This window comes from Echeneis naucrates, chromosome 16, assembly GCF_900963305.1.
Source record: "Echeneis naucrates chromosome 16, fEcheNa1.1, whole genome shotgun sequence".
Taxonomy (NCBI): Eukaryota; Metazoa; Chordata; class Actinopteri; order Carangiformes; family Echeneidae; genus Echeneis; species Echeneis naucrates.
In genome coordinates, this window is record NC_042526.1 from 21,209,816 (window position 1) to 21,232,097 (window position 22,282).

General features: G+C 38.7%; 1 protein-coding gene across 1 annotated transcript; it reads right to left on the minus strand.

Moving 5' to 3' along the window:
* Positions 1-223: 223 nt before the first annotated feature.
* sntb2 (syntrophin, beta 2) lies at positions 224-21,917 on the minus strand. The gene is made up of 7 exons (XM_029522012.1): positions 20,951-21,917; positions 6,996-7,215; positions 6,411-6,621; positions 5,606-5,748; positions 5,136-5,332; positions 3,493-3,683; positions 224-2,723 (listed from the first exon to the last, which is right to left on the minus strand). Exons 1-7 carry the CDS (start codon positions 21,657-21,659, stop codon positions 2,631-2,633), a joined length of 1,764 nt encoding a protein of 587 aa, XP_029377872.1. The 5' UTR covers positions 21,660-21,917; the 3' UTR covers positions 224-2,630.
* Between the last annotated feature and the right edge of the window lie 365 nt (positions 21,918-22,282).

Sequence of the window (22,282 nt, forward strand, 5' to 3'; positions counted from 1 at the left end):
TTAATTCAAACAAAGACACGATTTTTCTATTACAGTTGGTTGTGATACTATACTTTGACTTAATTATCGCTTGAATGCACTTGAAGCTATAAACAACTCATATTTCGTATAACGAAAAGGCCGCCCACCACCTAGTGGTCCTACAGCAGTAAGAGTGAAAATAACCAAAGAAACAATGAGAAAATACTATTAATATAACAAAAGCTTCTGAACAAGCCACACATAATATATAATCGGTAACATTTTATTTGTAGATATTTACATTTGAAACTATTACATTGCAATCATACATTGTATACTGTGCCGTGAAAGGGAGTCTTTATATGACAGGTTGTTGCAGCAACACTTTGTTGTTGTGTGACCTTTCAATTTAATGATTGTTTTGGACGCAAGCTGCCACAGATATAACCTTTGGTTCAAAATCCTCCTCTTTGAAGGATTGCTTTGCATAGAGAAGACAACCGCAATTTCACAAGAAAATAAAATCACTTTGAAGAGGAAGTGTACATTCACTGTTTTAAAGGGGTTTGATAGATTAGTGTATCACAAAGAGGGACGGCGTGGAGTTAGATTGAGTTCTACCACTTTCTACCACATCTGTGCAGCAAATTAGAGAAACATGATGAAATGACAGAATGCAACACTTCACTGCTTTCAAGACTTGATTTCAGGCAAAACATCACCCAAACCTTCCACATACACAGTTGCTCTATAGTCATAACCTACATAATGCTATACAGCTACTTTCATAAACAAACCAACAAACCATCACAAGGACGAGCATAGTTCACAATAGGCCTTTTGCATGGGTGACTGTGTTCCTTATCCAGAATTGAAGAAGGGAGGGCTTTCCCATTTTACAGACAGTAGTTAAATTGGTACATTATTTAACTTCTGGAGGAATACTAAGGCTCTACTATAGAGTAGCTATCAATGTGGACCATATGGTTATGCATGTAACCACTGAGTTAAGTCTCAGCAGAGGCACTGGATTGAATGATGATCTGGAGGGAAGATGATTGAAGTTTCACTTTATTAATTTGAACATAATTTGATTTTAGGGATAAAAAAAAAGACCTATTGAAGGAAGACTGTACTGGTTTCAGGCTGGTGAAATTCTACTTGAAAAACAGCAAGACGTGGGCTAGCACTTTTTTCCTCTCTTTGCTCTCTCTGGCATACCATCTCCACATACAGGAGGATTTCCTGCTAAAGTTAGGTTCTTTTTTCCATTTTATCCTATTATTTTATCATTATTATTATGATTTTGTGATATAATGACTATAACAATTCAGATTTTAAAAATACAATGGTCCCACCTGGAAAAAAACCTATCAAACAGTCCTCCAGCAGAAAATGATGCTATGCAATTGTAACAATTGACGAGTAATCTAAAGTAAAAATAAAAATTAAAATAAAAATAAAAAAATATGATATCAGTAACGCTAAGACGGAGACAATGTGGTAGGAGAAAGACTTATCATACAGTATTATATCATCTGAGTTCAATGTCAATGAAGTCATGCTATGAGATATATACATAAAAAATGCATAAAAACAAAGTAATATTGTTTACACTGTAAGAGTAATACTATTGCTCGCGCATGTCAAATCCTAAAATTCTCTTTTGTGTGAAATAAAAAGACAAAAATAAAGAGTGTCTGACTACATGTGAAAAGGCACAGTTGGCAATCCTGATTATAATAGTTTGGGAAAATGTGCTAAAAGCTAGGTCTATCAGACAGCAGGCACAGCATAAAGCCAATAGACACGTGTAATAGAGAAAAACAGACACGCATATACATACATACATTCACAAACACACACTTTCTTTGTGCAACTATTCTTGTTTGGAAATTGCAGTAACTGTGAAACTGTAACTGAAAGTTCAAAGCCTAACCCCAATCCCAACCCTAAACCCTAAAATCCTAACCAGGATGCCAGAACATTTTGCCTTATTGGTACCCCAGATTTTGGACTTCATGAAGAATACTAGTCCCAACAAGGTGTTTATACTGGAAAAGTTCCCAAAGAGGGAACAAACAAAGAAATAAACGAGTATGCATGCATGTACGCACTCACACGCACACACACGCTTTTTGTCATATACACAATCTCTGTAAATTAACAAGCAACTGCATTTTGACTCAACAACAGCACTCACATGTCAACGGAAAATACAAACAAATACATTAGAAAGAGCCCATATTACATTAGAAGGCTGTCAGGGAATGAGGCATAGAGTAAAAACAAGGAGAATTTATAGGGACAGTTCAATAATTGTCTAAAACTCCTTCTTTCATTATTTTTAGTATATGCATATTTCTCATGATTGTTATTTTCAACAAAATGTATTTTATATTACATTACATTTGATTTGTTACCACACGGAATGTTATGGGAACTTCAAGCTAGCAAGTGCCATCAACTTTCACCTGGTTTTGCAATGGGAACGTAACAGGTGGATAGGACATTTCTGGAGAGAAGGCACGTTTTTGAGACAAACAATACAACTCGTGTGTAAAACTTTTCCAGCTGTGAAAAAAACAAAATTTCACCCCCCATTATAAGCATTTTAGGGGAATCTCCCCTGTCTCTTCCTTTCATTCATATTGTTGTTGTTGGCTCCTTCACGTCAGCAGCCCCATACGAGTGAGCTTCGCTGACAGGAAGGCATGGAGGACAAATACCACTGGCTTTGGACCAGAGTGGAGGTCAAATACCTGGTTGAAAAGCGAGAAGAAATGAAGGAGGTAAGTGTGAATTAGAAAAACTGAAAGGATAGGTGGGACAGGAGAAGAGACATGAAATATAATATATAAGCTGTCTGACCACCTTTATATTTGGTATATTGGTGGTGGTTCCTCTCTTCTCTCTCCCTGTCCTCATTCTGCAGGTGTTGGATCATCACTACTCCATGTTCCTGCAATGCCTGCTGCTCCCATATTTCTATGAACTTCATACAGAATCATATGTTCCTGCTGCACCTGTGTTGAAAATCCACTCCTACTGCTCTCATTCTCTGCCTACTCTAATCACCCCCCCCCCCAATTTAAATAAATTTATAAAGAGTTTGGTCTAGACCTGCCCTACATGTAAAGTGCCTTGATGTAATTTTGTTATGATTTGGTGCTATATAAATAAAATTGATTTGATTTGATTTTGATTTGACATAAAACCAGTTCACTTCAATTCTTTCTCTGTTCCCAACTTGTATTAGCTTTCCCATACGCAAGTTTATCTGAGTAAATAATTTATACAGTGTGGTCCCACCTATTTGTATATTTACTGTTCCAACTGCAAGCATAATCTTTTTCTGACATAACTGTTAATTTTTAGGAAAATGTTATGTCACAACAATCACAACACAGTTGTGGTAAATGATTATTGGTAAATAAAAACAGTGATCATAACTTTGTGGCACATCTAGTTATGTGACACAAAGCCCATAGAATATTACAGCATTATCTATTTTCAGTGGTTGTAACTCACCATTTCCCCCTCTGGGCCTCCAAAGTCAAGATAAAGGTTGCGTATTCCATCATCAGCTGACATTTTCAGCTTCTCATAGGGGTATCTGTATAATACGGCACCACCAGTCGGATCGGATGGTTCTCTAGTCACAGTGAAGCCCTTCTCATAGTGCAGTGTCAGCCGAACATCCTGCCTGTTCAATGTGCAACCTATGGGAGTAACAGAGAAACAGACTACAATAATGCATGTCAGATACGTCTAATTGAGAGAGTGCAAGTATGTATGGAGAGTAAAATGTGTGATACATGTCAGCAAAATGCAAACTGTAATGAGCCTGGTGTCACGTTTTGTGTTACCAGTAGACAAAAGGTGTTCCACTTAATGTATGATTACGATGTTGTCAATATCCTAATCATACAGCCATCAAATCTTGTAATAGTATTTCTCATAATAACAAGAACAAAAAAATCTACCATGGTGCAGCCTCAACTGTGAAGCCAAAATATCTGAAAGCTTAAGAATATGTATTTTTGACAGTTACTTGAATGGTCTGAACATTCCTGCACAACTATGTTTTTGTGTCTCAGCAGGACAGGGAAGGAGTGAAAAAGGGCTGAGGATTTCACACCAAATGGCTATTGTTCTGCACAGAGTGTAGACATTCTCCTCTGCTAGCTCTTATGTCTGCTTTTCCTGCTTGGAGCTGTTCTTTCCTAGGTGTTGCATACTACTGGTGACACAGTTACAGTAGGGAACTTCATGTTACTGTCAAAAACTCACATATGTGATTTGGTATAGTTAGTGAAGAAATATTTTCCTTCTTCTGAAACTGTTATTCAAATGACATTAATTTTTAAGTTTGATGATGTAATTGCTTCGGTGAACTCGAAGCTTCCTCTTGAGCCTATGCTTTCAAACTCTAACCCATTGCTACACTAGTTCATGTAGCTTACAGTTAAAGTAAGGTTAAATAAAGCATTTAAAATCTTACGTAAGTAAAAAGCAACAATTAGAAGCACTACAGCTATGTCTGTGTTATATTATTATTATTATTCTGATATTTCATATAATATTTGATTATTAAAACAAATACATTATTTGGTATACAGTAGTATACGAATAATGATTATTCGTAATCTTGGTCATATTACATACTGTATCTACTAATCATTACACCTACAGCAAAGTATCATGTTTAATAGATGGATAAATTATAACTGGAGTAAAAAGGAATGTAAACTGTAGCGGTATTTAAGTTCCCATTTAGTATATAATGGTAAGCTGTGTTTGGTTTTTTTCTGTAAAGCAGGTGTAAGTTGTGTATAGTATATATTATTAACACAATACCATAGTGCTCAGTTCACTGAGAAATTCACACAGCTTGTATTCAAACACTGAACGTTAAAATGAGCTGTCAGCACATCTGACACTTGTCACCACTCTCAGCCATGCTGCAATCCCAGCCCAAATTTAAATAAATAAATAAATAAATAATTTGTCCACAGGGGGCAATTGAAGGCACATAGAACAGCAGTATTAAACAGAGCAAGATTAATGCAAAAAATTTTGAAATAATCTTATAAGCTCATCTTTAAAATAATCTTTATATCAATACTACAAACTACATCTTAAAAATTAACAAAAAACTATAAAGCACTCACCAATGGAGACCTCTTTGATGAGCTCGGCAGCAGAGTGTGCACCCTGCACAAGAGCTCTTGTCCATGAAGACAAATCCCAATGTGTCTCCACACGAAAGACATGGGACTCAATGCCTCGTCCTGTGCCTGTCCGTGTGGCAAACACCAGATCTGACCCCTGGGCAGGAGATCCCCGTGAACTGCCAGAATGAACAAGTCTGGAGAGGGAGACACACGAAAATGAAGTAGCATACTAGTTAGCATACTTTTCTACTGGGTTTTGACATTTGTTATTTTTTCAGGTAATGTTTCCTGTTTAAATTTATTCCCAAAAAGAACTTCATCATTGTAAATTTACACACAAGTGTTTAGATGTAAATATAATCTTTTGCACTGACAAACAAGAAATGAACAACCTCCTCTACAATAATGGAAAGCAGACCACTAAGAGATCCAAACAGCTGAGTTGCCCTGCTGTCTGACATCTTTACCTGGTGGCCAGCAATGGGTGTGTAATTAGAGGCATTGACCAGGACTCTCTGCTCCACGGCACTGACTCAAACAGTAGGATGTCTTTCTCTGTTAGCGCCATGACCAGCGGCCTGTACTGCTGCCTTCCACCTTCCAACTGGATCTATAGAAAGTCAAGGGTCAACGGCAGCAACATATTTATATTCCCTCACCAACTGATCCAACCCTATGAAAATTGTGCATTTTTATCATAGTAAATGTTAATTTAAAAAATTGTTTATTGTAGTAAGTGCTAGAACACTGAGTAGATCAGTTCTCCATTTCTGAAGTTCACTTCGCCTGATAGTGTGTATATGTACCCCAGGTATCTAGGCCCTTATTAGTAGTCCAGTTCAACAGTTAATTAATTAGATTAATTAGATAATTTTATAAAATGTTTGGTCTAGACCTACTCTATATGTAAAGTGCCTTGATGTAACTTTATGGGTTAGGGTTAGATTTGATATGATTTCATTTGATTTCTTTCATATTCAGAGCCTGGCTAGCTGTTTCCTCCTACTTCCTGTGTTCCAGTGTATTAAGGTAGCATATAGTTATAGAAAGTCTACTAAAACCCTTTTTACGCAAATTCAAATTTATTCTTCAAATGAAAGAAGCAAAGGTGCAAATCTTATAACATGAATATTTTGCTCTGTTCTCCTTTGTATGAAAATATCCCATTGAGATATCTTTTTGAAATGTAAAAAAAAAATTAAAATTAAATCCATCTGCCCAACACCACTTGTCACATGCATAGAATGCAGCTGAAAACAAAGTTTAAAATACCTGTTCAGCCAACCACCCAATGTGTTTGAGGTGGGGGTGTGTGGAGGTCGAGGATGAGGCCCCTAGATAAGCATTGATGTGAGCCAGGGTCTGTGGCAGCAGTGCAGCAATGTTAGTGTGGATAGCTGTGAACCAGGAGTTGGCTGTGGGGCCATCCTTACAGCGCAGCACCACAGTATGTTGGCCATCTGGGGAATGGAGCTCCAAAAGTCTGAAAAGCAGTGAGGACATTTGTCAGTTAAATATGAAGCCCAGGGACTAGAATGTGTGGCTGTGTGAAAATGCACTTTATATATATGAGCTCTACTTGAAACAAACTGTAATATAATGGTATAAGAATAATATAATGTTATATAGTAAAATTATGTCATCATGTTATCTCCTTGGTGATTCTGTTGATGCCTTCGACCACTGAAAGAAACTTCTGTAATCATAAACAATTGGCATATTGATGTGGTGTTCAAATGGTGACATAAGATAAAAATAAAAATGAAGTCACACATACACGCACACTTTCAATTTAACTCTCACATATAATCTATTTCTCTAAAACATACACAAACATTGAGGAGTCCCAAATCAGACCTGCTCTCCAAATCTGGCATTGTAAGGTTTCTGCTGATGAAGCACATCCTCAGGCTGATGACCTTTCTGTCTTTGGATGAGGAGGAGCTGCTGTGTTTGGGTGAACCAGAGTCCTCGCTGCCGCTGTAGTTGGGTGATTGCGGGCGAACCCCATCCCATGGCAGGTCAGCCACCAAGGATGGCTTCTTAAAGAGTGGAGAAACCTCACGAATGTATTTCACTGTGAAGGAACACCGAAAAAAATATCAATAAAAGATGACTGACTGACATTGTTGTAATTTTATAGTATCAATACTCTAAGTGTAATTTTCAAAACTTTTTGTCGTAGAAGAATCTGTGGGAAGGTATTCATTACCTACAATGTTTGAAAGAAATAAATGAAAGGATTATTATACTGCAGATATACTGTAATTTTTGTTGGGGTCATAACAACAAACTAAAAATACAACTATGTGACAATTTCTCAACTTAGCTATTCACAAAGAGCAACATTGGCATTTAGGATATTCATGTGTCCCTAATGACTATGTGTCCAGTATTTACTCTCATTTTATCATTATTTTAGCCTCCACAAGTGAGGAAAATATCAAACTCTTAATCTACAACATGTTTGACTACCTTCATAAAGTAATGACTTACTTTGCCTGTTACTAATGGTAGGGCAGGTACAGTCAGCATGAGGATTGAGACGGAAAATTGAGTTCTAAATTACAGCCTACAAATCTAGCATATCAGGTATAGGCTACCCAGAAAGAAAAAAAAATAAGATGTGATTTGAAAAATTATCTGTTTTAAGCAAGTACTGTTGTGACTGTTCATTTGTTGCTTAAAATACTTAAAGTGTTGATGTTATCTAAATATTTGACATTTTTAAACCAATGCTGCTGGAATTCATTAGCAGAATTAGAATTGCTAGAATTTAAATGATAGCCAGTACTAGCAAGCATAACATTCGTTAGTGAGACATTCTTTCAACAGATGATGACAAGGGTTGAGTCAAGCTTTCACTGCAAAAAAATCTCCATAGCGCTATAGCTAGTAGTTTGCTAGCCAGTTGCTTTGTCTACCTGCTGCTAGACAGGTGTGAGTTTAGCTTTTCAATGCTAATATCATTTTCATTGGGAAATACAGTTAAACATTGTGATTGACTCTTCAGATTACACGTGGACCTGTCTAACCTTCTTGTAAAACTGTGGAAGGATATGTGCTCTTTCTCAATGTGTACATTTTAATTGTGGTTAATGAGTTTTTTTGAGATTCTGTTGGCTGTTGATTTGAAATTTTGATTATTATTATGTTATAATTTCTTGTCTGTAATAATATCCATCTCCTTATGTACCCTTGCTTATAAAAGCACATCTGGTTTTATGTTGATTCCTTTTACCCAAATTGAGCTGTGTTGTAACTTTTTTCAAAATATAACATCAAAGGGACAATAATCTACTCCAGGCTGTCTTCATTTAAAGACAAAAAAGGGCAAACAGTATTATCATCATCCTCCGCTTGATGAGCTAAGCAAAGTCTTTTACAAATGGGTTAGGGTTAGGGTTAGGGTCTGTTAATAGAAAAAAATATATAAATTTAACTTTTTAGGCTTCAGTAAGCCATACATCTACAGCCTTTGAAAGAATAGCGTGCGGTCGTTTGACCATCTGTGGGTTTCCAACAAACAACAGCTTCCCCCTCATTCAGGATATATAGTGTGGCTAGCCATTAACTGGGCCATAAGGAAACGTGAGGTTTTTTGTCAATAAACCCAGTTAGGATAAGGCCAGAGCTGCAGGTTTGGAGATCGATTGAGTGTCTGTCCTGCCTGAATGTTGAACATACTAAATGATTACTTAAAGATATTTACTGAATGAGGAGGTGACTGATCACATTGCAGCCAAAGCTTTGGACCTTGGCATTCCTGCTGTCTATAAAGGACAGAATGTGTGTCCACTGTGTAAAATTATCTTAGTAAAATTAGTAAAACCTCTGCTCAATTGTGGAGAATCCACTTCAGACCCAAATATAATCCTGTGGAAGTACACAGTCACGTGTAGGGCAGCACAAAATATGAAAACAAATAAAAATAAAATAATATAACAATAATAAAAATCCATATTACAATTATCCCAGAGATTGTGACTGCAATGTGATATGATAAATGAATATAATGAAGATACTATTTTTGCTGGGCATTGGACTACACAAGGATTTTCCCTTAAGTCCACAGAGTATGATTTGTTTCTGTAGCAGCAAAACACTTATCGTGCTAACAATGCACAATGTTGTGACACTTTAACTCGACCCAAAAAATATAAATTTAGATATTTCCATGTTATGATTGCATTTGTATTTTGGTTAATTAAACAGCCCTAGGCATGACTTCATTTAATGACCAATATTTCAGTCAAGCCTATTAATCAACCCCAGACCAAAATCTGGCTGCAGGTCTTTTGAAAGCCTCACTCTTAGTCTCTCCCACTCGGACTGGAAAGGTGAAAAACCAGTTCTGTTAGTTACAGTATACCGTCCACCTGGTCCGTACTCAGAATTCCTATCAGAGTTTTCTGCGTTTATATCAGAGTTAGTACTTAGTACAGATAAAATCATTATTCTGGGAGATTTCAATATACATGTTGATGTAGAAAGCGACAGCCTTAGTTCTGGGTTTCTTTCCCTACTAGACTCAATTGGCTTTTCCCAGCATGTGAATGAACCCACTCACTTTTACAATCATATCCTTGATCTTGTTCTAACTTATGGCATTGAAATTGACAAGCTAACAATTCTTCCCCAAAATTCTCTCCTGTCTGACCATTACCTTATTACATTTGAGTTTACTTTAATGGACTCCACAGCATTGAGGAATAAATTCAGCTATAGAAGATGTTTATCTGAAGCTGCTGTGGCTAAATTTAAAGAGAACATTTGGCCATCATTCCCAACAATGCCATATCTAAATTTAAATGAGGATTTCTCCCATACGCAGGTTGATGACCTTGTGACTAGCACTATGGCCACACTGCGTTCGAATCTTGATAATGCCGCCCCTCTCAAAAAGAAAGTATTCAATCTGAGGAGGATGGCTCCCTGGTATAGTTACCAAATCCGTACCTTGAAGCAGACATCAAGGAAATTAGAAAGAAACTGGCGTTCCAGTAAGTCAGAAGAGTCTCACAGAGCCTGGAAAGACAGCCTAAAAACGTATAAAAAAGCTCTCCGCAGTGCTAGAAGTTCATATTACTCAGCACTCATAGAAGAAAACAAGAACAACCCCAGGTTTCTCTTCAGCACTGTAGCCAGGCTGACAGAGAGCCATAGCTCAGTTGAACCAGTGATCCCCTTAGCTCTAAGCAGTAATGATTTTATTAGTTTTTTTTCAGACAAAATTCTCACGATCAGAGAAAGAATTTATCAGCTCTTGCCTACGTTAGATAAAAATCCCCTTCTGAAGACGGCAACTGCTGAATCAGCTGCGGCGCCTCTTTTACATCTGGAATCATTCTCACCTCTAAATCTCTCAGAGCTAGCTTCTATAGTTTCATCATCCAGACCGTCAACCTGTCTATTAGACCCAGTACCAACTAGCCTCTTTAAAGAGATCTTTTATGCAATTGAGCCGTTCATTCTAGATTTGGTTAATCTGACTTTATTTCTGGGTTATGTACCTCAGGCACTTAAGACTGCGGTCATCAAACCCCAGCTTAAAAAGCCTAATCTTGATCCAGATGTTTTGGCAAACTATAGACCCATATTGAACCTTCCATTTATTTCTAAAATCATTGAGAAAGCTGTAGCAAAACAACTACACGAGCATCTGGATGGGAACAGTTTGTTTGAAGACTTTCAGTCAGGATTTTGAGCCCATCATAGCACAGAAACAGCGCTGGTTAAAGTCTCCAATGACATTCTAATGGCCTCAGACAATGGATCAGCCTCCATACTTCTCCTTCTAGATCTTAGTGCTGCATTCGACACCATAGATCATAATATTTTACTACAGAGACTGGAACATGAAATTGGAATTAAAGGAACTGCACTAAAGTGGTTCAAATCCTACTCATCAGATAGACATCAGTTTGTTCATGTAAACAACAGCTCTTCCTCATGTACTGTAGTCAGTCAAGGAGTCCCGCAGGGTTCGGTACTTGGACCAATCCTCTTTACGCTTTATCTGCTTCCCCTAGGCAACATTATCAGGAAACACAGCATCAATTTCCACTGCTACGCAGACGATACTCAGCTGTACCTATCAATGAAGCCAAATGAAGTCAGTCAGATAGTCAGACTGCAGGCATCTCTTGAAGACATAAAAGTCTGGATGACTGGAAATTTTTTACTTCTCAACTCTGACAAAACAGAAGTTATTGTACTCGGTCCTAAGCACCTCAGAAATATACTATCTAATCATCTCATCAGTTTGGACGGCATTACTTTGGCCTCCAGCTCCACTGTAAGAAACCTTGGAGTAATTTTTGACCAGGACATGTCCTTTGTCCCTCACATAAAACAAGTTAGTCGGGCAGCTTTCTTCCACCTGAGAAACATTAGGAAATCAGAAACATCCTTTCTCAGGATGATGCAGAAAAACTAGTCCATGCATTTGTAACTTCTAGGCTGCACTACTGTAACTCATTACTATCTGGATGTCCAAACAAATCTCTAAAAGGCCTTCAGTTAATTCAGAACGCTGCTGCACGAATATTAACAGGAACTAGGAAAAGAGATCACATCTCTCCCGTGTTAGCTGCTCTTCATTGGCTGCCAGTAAAATATAGAGTAGAATTCAAAATCCTTCTTTTAACGTATAAAGCTCTTAATGGCCAAGCTCCATCGTATCTCAGAGAGCTCATAGTTCCTTACTGTCCTAGCAGGCCACTCCGCTCTCTAGATGGAGGTTTACTTGTGGTTCTTAGAGTCTCCAAGAGTAAATCTGGAGGCAGATCGTTCAGTTATCAGGCTCCTCTTCTATGGAACCAACTCCCAGCATCGGTCCGGGGGGCGGACTCTTTAGTAACTTTCAAGACCAGGCGTAAAACTTTCCTGTATGACAGAGCGTACAGTTAAAAAGTCCTCTACTCTTTAGGTATGCTGCTATAGGCCTAGGCTGCTGGGGGAAGGACTGAGCTTCTCTCTCTCTCTCTCTCTCTCTCTCTCTCTCTCTGTCTCTCCCTGTCACCCTCTCTCCCTCTTTCTCTCTAACTACCTCCTTGCATGCGCTGATAAAAACCATCCTTCTTAAAAAAAAAAAAAAAAAAAAAAACAGTTTCACCCAGTTCTAAGCATTTATACTGCATTTACTAACCATGTTCTGCCAAAGTCTCTGTCTCTCCCAGTTCCTCTCCACTCTCTCCCTGTCCTCATCCTGCAGGTGGTGACTCATCTCCATCCCATGTTCCTGCAACACCTGCTGGTCCCATATAGCATGAATTCTGTATTACAGCTCAACTCCATGAACTTCATGCAACAACATGTTCCTGCCTACACCCCCACCCTCCAATGCCTGCCTGCCTGTCTCTCTCTCTCTCTCTCTCTCTCTCCCCCACTCTCAACCCAACCGGTTGAGGCAGATGGCCGCCCCCCCTGAGCCTGGTTCTGCTCGAGGTTTCTGCCTCTTAAAGGAAGTTTTTCCTTGCCACTGTTGCCAAGTGCTTGCTCATCGGGGGATCTGTTGGGTCTCTTTAAATAAATTTATAAAGAGTTTGGTCTAGACCTGCTCTATATGTAAAGTGCCTTGATGTAACTTTGTTATGATTTGGCGCTATACAAATAAATCTGATTTGATTTGATTTGATTTGATTTGATCTCTTTTTTTCCCATGAAATTATTCATCTTCTACTGCTTATCCGTTTCTGGATCATGGGGGTGCTGGTGCCAATCCCAGCTCACACTGGGCAAGGGGGTTTACACCGTGGACAGGTTCCAGTCCATTGAAGGGCCAACATACAGAGATGAACAACCACTCACACTCATACTCAGACCTACAGACAATTTAGAGTCACCGGTTAACCTAAATATTTATGTCTTTGGACGGTGAGAGGAAACCCACACAGACACGGGGAGACTATGCAAACTCCACACAGAAGGGCCCCTGGCCGGGTGAGTTTCTTGTTGTGAGGCAATGGTGCTAACCACTATGCTGCCGTGCTCTCCTTTGTTCAAAGGAATTCATTTTTCCAATAAGTCTCTTTTTGTAAAAAGTGTTTTTCTGCGTGAGCAGTACACTGTATAAGGCTCTGCATGCTTGTGTGTACATTACCATGTCTATCACTCATGGTTAAGGGTTAGGTTTTTTAATGTTTAGGTCACAAGTATTCTTTGTGCTCGAGTCCTATGCCACTCTGCCCCCCACCTCTGGTACTCCCTCCTACCACACCTTCAAAATATTGACACCTTTTTCCCTTTTAAATCTTAAGACCCATGTTTTTAAACCGGCATATTAACTGCTTCTTCTGGTTTTATTAGTATTGTTATTAATCCTAGTTTTCATACTCTTGTCATACTTGTCATACTTTTCATTTATTTTCTTTTGTGAAAGAGCTAATAAGAATTGTGAACAGCATTTCAAACAACCACCTTCTGAGTAATATTATATTATAATATATACAGATAATCATGGAGAGTGAATTTCACAAATGTACAGGATCAGATTATGAGGGAAATGTTCACACTGAAGGACAGTTGTACCTGGTAATATTTTGATGATTCTTTAAGTGGCAGGCAGGACATGCTGTAGTCTCTTTAAGTGCTGCAGTTTTGCAGGTAGGGGCATGGGGTTTCATCAGCACGACTGAATTGTGGTTAGTGCTGTTGCCTCACTGCAAGGCGGTTGTGGGTTTGATTCTCAGGCCTTGGGCCTTTGTGTGTGGAATCTGCGCATTGTCCCTGTGAGCGTGAATGGTTGTTCTTCTCTCAAACGAGGTCCAGACAATTTGAGAACATTTGGCCCTTTTTATCAACAATTTCTTTGATTTCTGATCATAACACCTGTTTGCTCTGACAGGCATCATCATTTTGTTAGCCATTTTGTTAGCTCCTCTTCCACTCATGTCCCTCCTATTTCCCAACGCTCTTTAACTTTTCTGCTCAAACAACTAATTTATACTCATAATAGAAAGAGGGCATAATCAGGAAAGACAGACTGACTGACTGAGGTCACGCTTATTTCTTCCATATAATACTGTGTAAGTTATGTTCAAATCTTACCATTGTTCTCAATCATAATTGAATTGTGATTTAATTTTGAGATAATTTTAGGGCTATTTTCAGGTCTTGCAAATCTACACCTAAAAACAGCACCAATGAAACACAATTTATGCACAGCGTGTGGGCCGCAGCTGCTGTTCATAGAATTCGCAGGATATCTCAATGTTCAATAGCTCTTAATTTTAAATTAATTTTGGATTTATTCTGAATGACTCTGCAGCAAGTTTGTACTGTGCAAAAATAAATAAATACATAAACTTCTTCCCACATTATAAAAAAAACATGGTATACTAAGGAATATATTATTTGATATTACCTAATATTTCAGTCTAAACCTATTTTGTACTGTTTTTACCTAAGGGTTACAGTTGGTTGTCTGTGCTCTCATAGGTGGAAGGGTTTCATACTGGGTCTTTGCATGTTAAGTGTAACAACTCAGGTTGTAAATCAATTCAGAGCTTGGAGAATAGCATAACATTTTTTCCATCTGCTCAGATTTTGCCAGAGACAGTAACCCTAACCTCTTCACAATCTTCCTTGCCTTTCGTCCCTTCCATACTGATTCAATCCTTACTGCTTGCCTGGCCTTCCATTGGTACGGTTAAAAGAACTCATTAGCTGGGCCAAGTCTGTCACTCAGCTCTACCTCTGCTTCTTATTAGGCTGTCCACAGAGGACTATAGCTCTGTGTATGCATGTACACGCTTGAACATATTTCAGTTTGTGCATGTGTAGAACATTTCACCAAGATGGCCAGTTCATCCTTTCATCTGTTTCCCTTCATGGTCCCTTTTGTCCCTTGGACAGAAAAAAAGGATGCACACAAGGAGGGGGGGGGCATAAATATGCATCTGATAGCATAGCCAAAATGACAAAATAATAGCTTATAAAGCAGCAAGTCAGGCAGTCAAACCAAGGCCTCTGTATTTTCCCCTAAAACTGCCCAGAAATTCCCCTGTGGTTTGGCCAGCTCTGCACTCTGTCATTCCTCTCCTTCCTTTTCTCTCAAACCTCCTTCATGGTTCTCTTCCATTATTCCTTCTGTATTTCTCCAAAGTCATGTTTTTGACTTGTTCTTTCCATCTTCCATCTGCGCTCCCTCCCACCCACCTCAAAATCTACTTATGTCAGTAACATAATGAGAACAGTATGTCAGAATGGCTGCGCTAGAGAGCATATATTTGTAAGTATGCATGATGATTTCAAGGTCACCTTGCTATAAAGAGAATTTTTTAATGTTCATTCCTCATTATTTAGATTTACTGGATATTGTAATTTGTCTGGTATTAGAATGAAAAGCCCTTCTTGACTCACTGGAATTTTCATTATGTGGACTATGTGTCAATGTGGTTTGAGGAACACAACAACAAGTTTGAGGTGTCTCCAAATGCCCCAGATCTCAATCCAATTCAGTATCTGTGGTATGTGCTGGACAAACGAGTGGGATCGATAGAGGCAACACCTCGCAGATTACAGTCCAAACCATGACAGCTCAGGGCTGTTTTGGCAACAAAAGGGGGACCAACACAATATTAGGGAAGGTGGTCTTAATGTTATGCCTGATCGATATATACTGCACAGCAAAGCTACTGGCACTGATATTATCTCTTGGTATTATCAGTAATAACAAAAGCTAAACACACTTTAATGTACCCTTCCTTTAAACGAACCTTTCATTTTAAATTGTATTTCCCTTTAAATAAATTCAGATATTATTTTTTAGACCTGGGAAAGTTAACACATTATTATTGCTTGAACCCATTTATCAATTAAAGCCAACAATTACTTCATGACAAATTAACACAGTTTTGTTTTTTTCATAAAGGTTCCCTTGCTTATTGGCTCTGAATACATATAATACATATAAAGACACAAGCCACTGACCACAGCAACTGGGAGGGTAGGGTGCTGAAGAGGACTAGCTTAAGACTGCTACACAGAAACACAGAATAATCATGTCATTAAGTTTAATAATTTAATGAGCATTTAATAATCGTTTCACAGCACTAATTATTACATTTAGGCAGGAATTTAGAGCAACTTTGGCCTGCACCACATAAAATTAGTTGCCTGAGACTACAATGGGGCTTAAAGGTTAAATGAAGTGATTTGCTATACTATGCTGAATATTAAAGTCATATACACAAGATTCCAGGATAGAATAGCCACATACTATTGTAGAACAACTCTCTCTGGCTCAGAAACACAACTGATAAAAAGTATTCCCTTAATCCCTCACACATAGAGTCACACCTGCCCATTCCTCTTTGTTACCCTTCAAACTGGATCCGAGAAAATCAGATGAGAAAAGTGTAAACACGTGCGCTCATCTGAAAAAATACAGTAATATTTATACTACATAAGTCAATTTTGCAAAGGTCAGGAGATGTCCTAAAAGACTAAAAGGATAAAGCAGATTACAAATTTAAATAATCACATTCAACATTCCTACTATACCTGTTCAAGATTATAAATGACAATCTGTCATGTTGGCAGAGAGAGCAGACTGATGATGGTTAGTTGCTTGATGTTTTCTGCTAGGGTGGAGAAACATTTGGGCAGGAAAGAATAGCTCATAACATACATAATATTAGTTGTGTAATAGAAAAAACAATGAAGCCTTAACAGATTAATAATATCAAAAACTTGGTCCAAAGGTTAATTTTTAACTATCTTGGAAACTGCATAGCAGGGGTATCCACAGAGAATATCAAAAGTCCTGACATTCATACTCATACAGCTGGTGTGCCCTATTTCAGGCTGTGCAGACTCATGCGGCGTGGTATATATCACCCCATGGGGACATCAACCAACACACTTAACGGGAGTTTAGCTGGTTCTGGCCTCAGAACAAAGGAAAAGAACTGCTCTTCATCAGTGCTGCCCTCATTTCATCAATACCCTCTGTGTCTGGTATGTGCTGTTTTTATTCCTCCAATTACTTACACAAAGGGCTCATCTGTATCTCCTCCTACTCCTCTCCTGCGCCACTGACCATCAGACTAATCCAAAGGGACTGCTGGAGCAAACTCCTACTAATCATTTAAAAATATGGGATATCATGCCTGTCAGTTACCTGGTCAGGGGAAAATGAATAACTAGTAGTCTTTGGAATATGTATGACGTGTTTATAAGTTGGTTGACAGGAGCTCATTAATTCAGTGATAGGGCCCTGGAGAAATAAACTACCCTTATAAAGTAACAAACCTCAAATATGACAAGATGACTGACAAGATTTGCAGTGCAAAAAATGTTTTATGTATAAGATTTTTTAATTCATTTGAAGTGATTTAAAAATCAAATATAAAAAAAAAAGAGATCACAATATTTGAATCACAAAAATTACAGTTGGAAATAAGTGATTTGATGAAGTCATACAGTATATGCACTAAATTGAAAATAAGAATAAGCAAGTAAGAAAGCCAAAGTTAAACAAGAGAATATTGGGAGATGACATCCCATTTGCTTCCTTTACTTGCTCGTTTGACCAAGAATAGACATTGCACTCATTTTTAAACAAGCCATATATTGTGAAGCATAAAGAAAAAATAACACCTGATGCATATGTAGAGAAAGCAGGAGGCTGTTCAACTGTTTCTCTAATTAAGGGAAAAATGCCTACTAAGCAATTCTATCTGTTAACACCGTGAACAAGGCTTCATAAAGTTTAAGAAAAAGATGTGCATGTGGCACCAAGGCACAAATATGGAAGATAAAAGCCTTAGTTTTTATGTTAAGTAATAGTGCAATATTTCCTGGTGCTGCTGAGAAAAAAGAAAATAACACTGGTCCCCTTTGTCTAGATAAACGAGCATCATATGATCAATATCATATCAATTAGTTTAAAGTATAGATTGATTGAAAATTATTGCACATCCCTAACTGCAATCATATGAAACAAAGAGAGGGTCACATTTGAATTGGAGTCTTGTTTCTGTCCAATTGTTCAGTTTAGTTAATTATTCACTATGTTTGAAAGATGTTGATCTCCCGTAATAAAATATAAAGTATAACAGCGTTGAAAGAGAAAAAAAATATTATGACTTTGCCTGTGAGGGATTTTGAAGGATGCTTTAAAATAACTCCAATAAGGCTCAAGGGGCCTGCTGAATCATTGATAGATGTCAGATCGTCAGATGGAACTTCACTATGAGTGACAACCGTCACATTAGAAACTCACTTGGTCCATTGGTTAAAAAAAAAAAAGTTAGTTTTTTACTAATTAGTTTGTTTCTAAAAATGCTTTAATTCTTGAAAGAACAGAGACAAGTTAAACATATATTAGTGTGTCAAGAAATATCTGTGCATCAAATATCTTGAAGCACGTTTAGTAAAGTTGTGCATGTGATACTTCAGAAGAATCACTGAATGAGATTGAATTGTTTAAAAAAATAAATAAAAAAATTCCATTTGTGCAGTGTACCTTTAACAGTAACTGAGACCACAATGCAATTGAGGACAGTCACTTGATTTGAAGATATATCATTAAATTGCTTTTTCTTTTTTTGATAAATCACAACCAAAGACAGAATGTCTTGTCACAAGTCTCATTAAGAAGCTTGACTCTACACCTCTATTGCATCCATCACTTTCCAAGATATGCTGCTTTATTCTCTCCTCAACCAGCAGCACAAGCAATAAAAGTCAAAGGTGCAAAGGTGTTGACCTTTGGCCTAAATACACACACATCAAAGTGGATGTCAGGAATGTGGGGTGTCTAGCCTAACTGTGATAATATCTGGCAGTTTTGGTACAGAACTGGCACAGAGGTCTGGAAAATTAAACTCCACTCTAACTCACTGCAAAGCAGAGACAAAGGGAAACTGGAAGGAAGAGCTGGTCTACAAACAATACACCCCACTGCCTTTCAAACTGACAAACAGTGACAAACAGCTGATACATTCTTCCACTTAGAAGCTGATGACTGCAGATCTTCATGTCTATGGCTGAGGGTTGCTGGAGAAGCTTTTGTACAGTCAGCCAGTTGTTTCTAATGATATTAATTTCCTTGTTACAGTGTAATATTTGCATATTTCATGTTTATTCTTAGATTTCCATCAACCAGCTGAAGAAACAATACGTCACTGGAACAACACAATGTTTTGGATCATGTCTTAATAGGGAAAATTGATGTTGATGATATTTTTATAGACACTGTGGGTTTGGTTTAATCATCATATGGTGACTGAAGAGACTGTCATATTCTACCTTGGTTAATTTTGGGAAGTACATAGCAGGCTATTTGGACTTGAGCAGAAATGTCCTACACATTGATTAGTTACAATTTGTGCTCTTCAGTATTCATCCAATATTCATTCCAAGCCATTAAACACTGCATTTAGCTGTTCCTGGTTTGGAGTTTCCAGACCCCCAGGGCTCTGCGGCCTCTCTCCCCCATTTCACTCTTTTTCCGCTTAAGATTAAACTGCGTTATATCAGAGCAGTTTGGTATTGGAGCTCCTCTAAGGTTAGTGGGTTAGAGTTAAGGGGATACCGTGTCAATATGGAGCATGTTCTTCCATGTTCGACTGTATTTGAGTTAGCTACACAGTTGGTTAGTTTACCAACGGTATCATGAATATCCTTGTCAGCATGATCTAGTGACACTGAGAAACTTTCTTGCAGGTTTTAGCTACTTTCCATTGAAAGCAGTTCCACAACATTTTTCATACACATGGTTCAGAGCCATATATGTTCTGGCCTTGGCTTGTTGATAAGTGAATTATTTTGTGACTGCATGTCCGCACAAGTAACCTTCTGCACACCTTCACCCTCCATGTGGAGGTACTCACATGCATTCTTAATTCAGAGTGTGAATGGCATGTGCAGTGCACTGATGAGAATCAATATCAGATGATACCATTTGGTGTTGTTTGATTGTTTGACTAACTAATAAATCATTGCCACCATATCAGCTGATAGTTATGAGACAAGAAATATTTCAACCATCCCAAGTCTTCATAATATCGATTCAAGTCATAGTGCAGACAAAGTTTTAATGAGACTCACACCGACTAGTAGTTCAGTGATTTAGTTTGGATTAATGAAACTCCAAAACAAAAACATGAAGCACAAACATGCCCTAAACCAGAATAATTCACCCAAATAGAATACACCAAAAAGCTACAAAGCTTAACGAAGCTGCAGTGTTAGGAATAAATTTCTTCTTTAAAATTCAGTTTGTTCATCTTTACCAATCTTCATCAGTGATTGAAATACATAACAATGCATCCTACTCTGACTGTCACCATAACTGTTGTTGGTTTCCTGTGTACACAAATGAAAGGCTGTCTGCTCTGCTTATAATTTTTAGGCTGCACTCCTCCTCAAAGCCATGGATCAACTCGGACTGAGACCTTGTTTATGCCAATGCATCTACGGTTGTATCATAATGTGTTGCAAAAACAATTACTCGTGTGGTGAAAGTTAAAACAACTGAAAATATGTGAGGTGTAAAGTTCACCAAAGTATAACACTGTAGTGCATCCTGATGTTCTTGATTTAAAAAGTAAAGTGGTTCGCTGGTGGATCCATAAAGTCATTGGTTCACTTAGAAAGATAAAGCAAAAATAAAGCTATTTAAAATTGTTTTACTTAACATAAGGCTTCTGGGAGCACGTGACACATATGTGTGGTTTAAAACTAATTTATGTCCCAGTTTCTGCATGAATGTCTACTTCTGTTTCATTTTCAGGTGTATGGTGGAACAAGAGCCTAATCTCGGCCTTTGCAAATCCCCGCTGTCGCATTGGCCAACTTACCCTCCAGCGTTACTTCTTTCCCTGCCTTCTTCAACGCCTGAACCGCTAAGTCGTGTGTTGCCTCCCGCAGGTCGTTCCCGTTCACCGACAGGATTGCGTCGCCCACACGGAGAGCCCGACTCTGGTCGGCAGCGAGGCCCGGGAAGATCTTGGAGATGAGGATGGGCATCCGGTTCTCGCGCCCTCCCTTTATACTGATCCCCAACCCGCCTGACTCTTGTTTGACAACTCGGACTTTCCGCACTGCTTCCGAGGAACCGTCCAAATTAACGGGAAAGTCGCTTTGTCTCGACCCGAAGCTGGACCCAGGACTGCCAAAGTCTGAGTTTGTGCCGTTATTCGGGTACTTTCCTGGGCTGTTAAGACCATAATTGCCGTCGTATTGTCCACGGCTGACAATCCCGCGCCCCGGACTGGCACCGCACCCCCGGCCCCCATGGTTCTGGCTCTGGAGTGGGTCTTGACTCGAGGACAGACTACGTCCAGAGTTGCCAGGACTCACACCCGGGTCGTTTCCGTTCGACATACCATTTCGTAGGCCCGCCGAAGAGTTGCTGTAGTCCCAATTATTGCCCGCCTGTCCGGTCACCTCCGCTTCGGCCGTTAAAGTCAGCGTTTCCCTGGTGAGTTCGGCGGCCACTCGGATCCAGCGGTCGCGGAGCAAAAGGTCCAGTTGACCGTTTTTGTCCGCTCTGGTCCAAACTGCCATTCTGGACGGTTAGCCTGCTCAGAGGCGGGCCGCTTTCACACTAAACTCATCATCAACTTTTTCCTCTTTTCAGAGTGCGCACAAGCAGCGACTAGGCTACACTGGCCCACATCGACACACCCACTCACACCGAGAGCCGGGACAGGGGGAGAAGGAGCCGAGCTCCGCCAGGAAGGAGAGGCAGAGGGGGAGAAAAGAGCAGCTCTGCGACGAAGCAGCCGGAGAGGGCTTGTTGTTGACTTCAGCCTCTAAAGCTGTCCCACTTCCACCATAAAGTAAACGGAACACCACAGAGCAACCGTATTTCAAACTTTTCAAAATAAAACCAAAGAGCATTAGAATTTTTAGCAGTTTATATATGCTTGACGTTATTGACGATCGAAGATGTTTCTGCCTATTTTTTATATAATAACTCAATTATTACTCAGGAAATCCACACATATAACCCATATAAAAATTAAGTCTATAAATAAACTGATGTGGAATAAAGTGGAATAAAACAGGACAAAATTATTGAACACCAAGAAATAAAAGTTCGATTCAAATGGACAAAGATTTTATTTTTTATTAGCAGAACATATTGGAAATGTTACATGTGTGTTTCTGAATCCAGTAGGCACAAA

Bases quoted from the DNA above. Each gene is read 5' to 3' on its own strand.
- sntb2 (XM_029522012.1), bottom strand. From the start codon at position 21,659: ATGGCAGTTTGGACCAGAGCGGACAAAAACGGTCAACTGGACCTTTTG. The intron at 7,216-20,950 runs GTAAGTTGGCCA...GTTCCTTCACAG, and splicing joins GAAAGAAGTAACGCTGGAGG to TGAAATACATTCGTGAGGTT. The intron at 5,749-6,410 runs GTATTTTAAACT...GACTTTCTATAG, and splicing joins TTGGGTGGTTGGCTGAACAG to ATCCAGTTGGAAGGTGGAAG.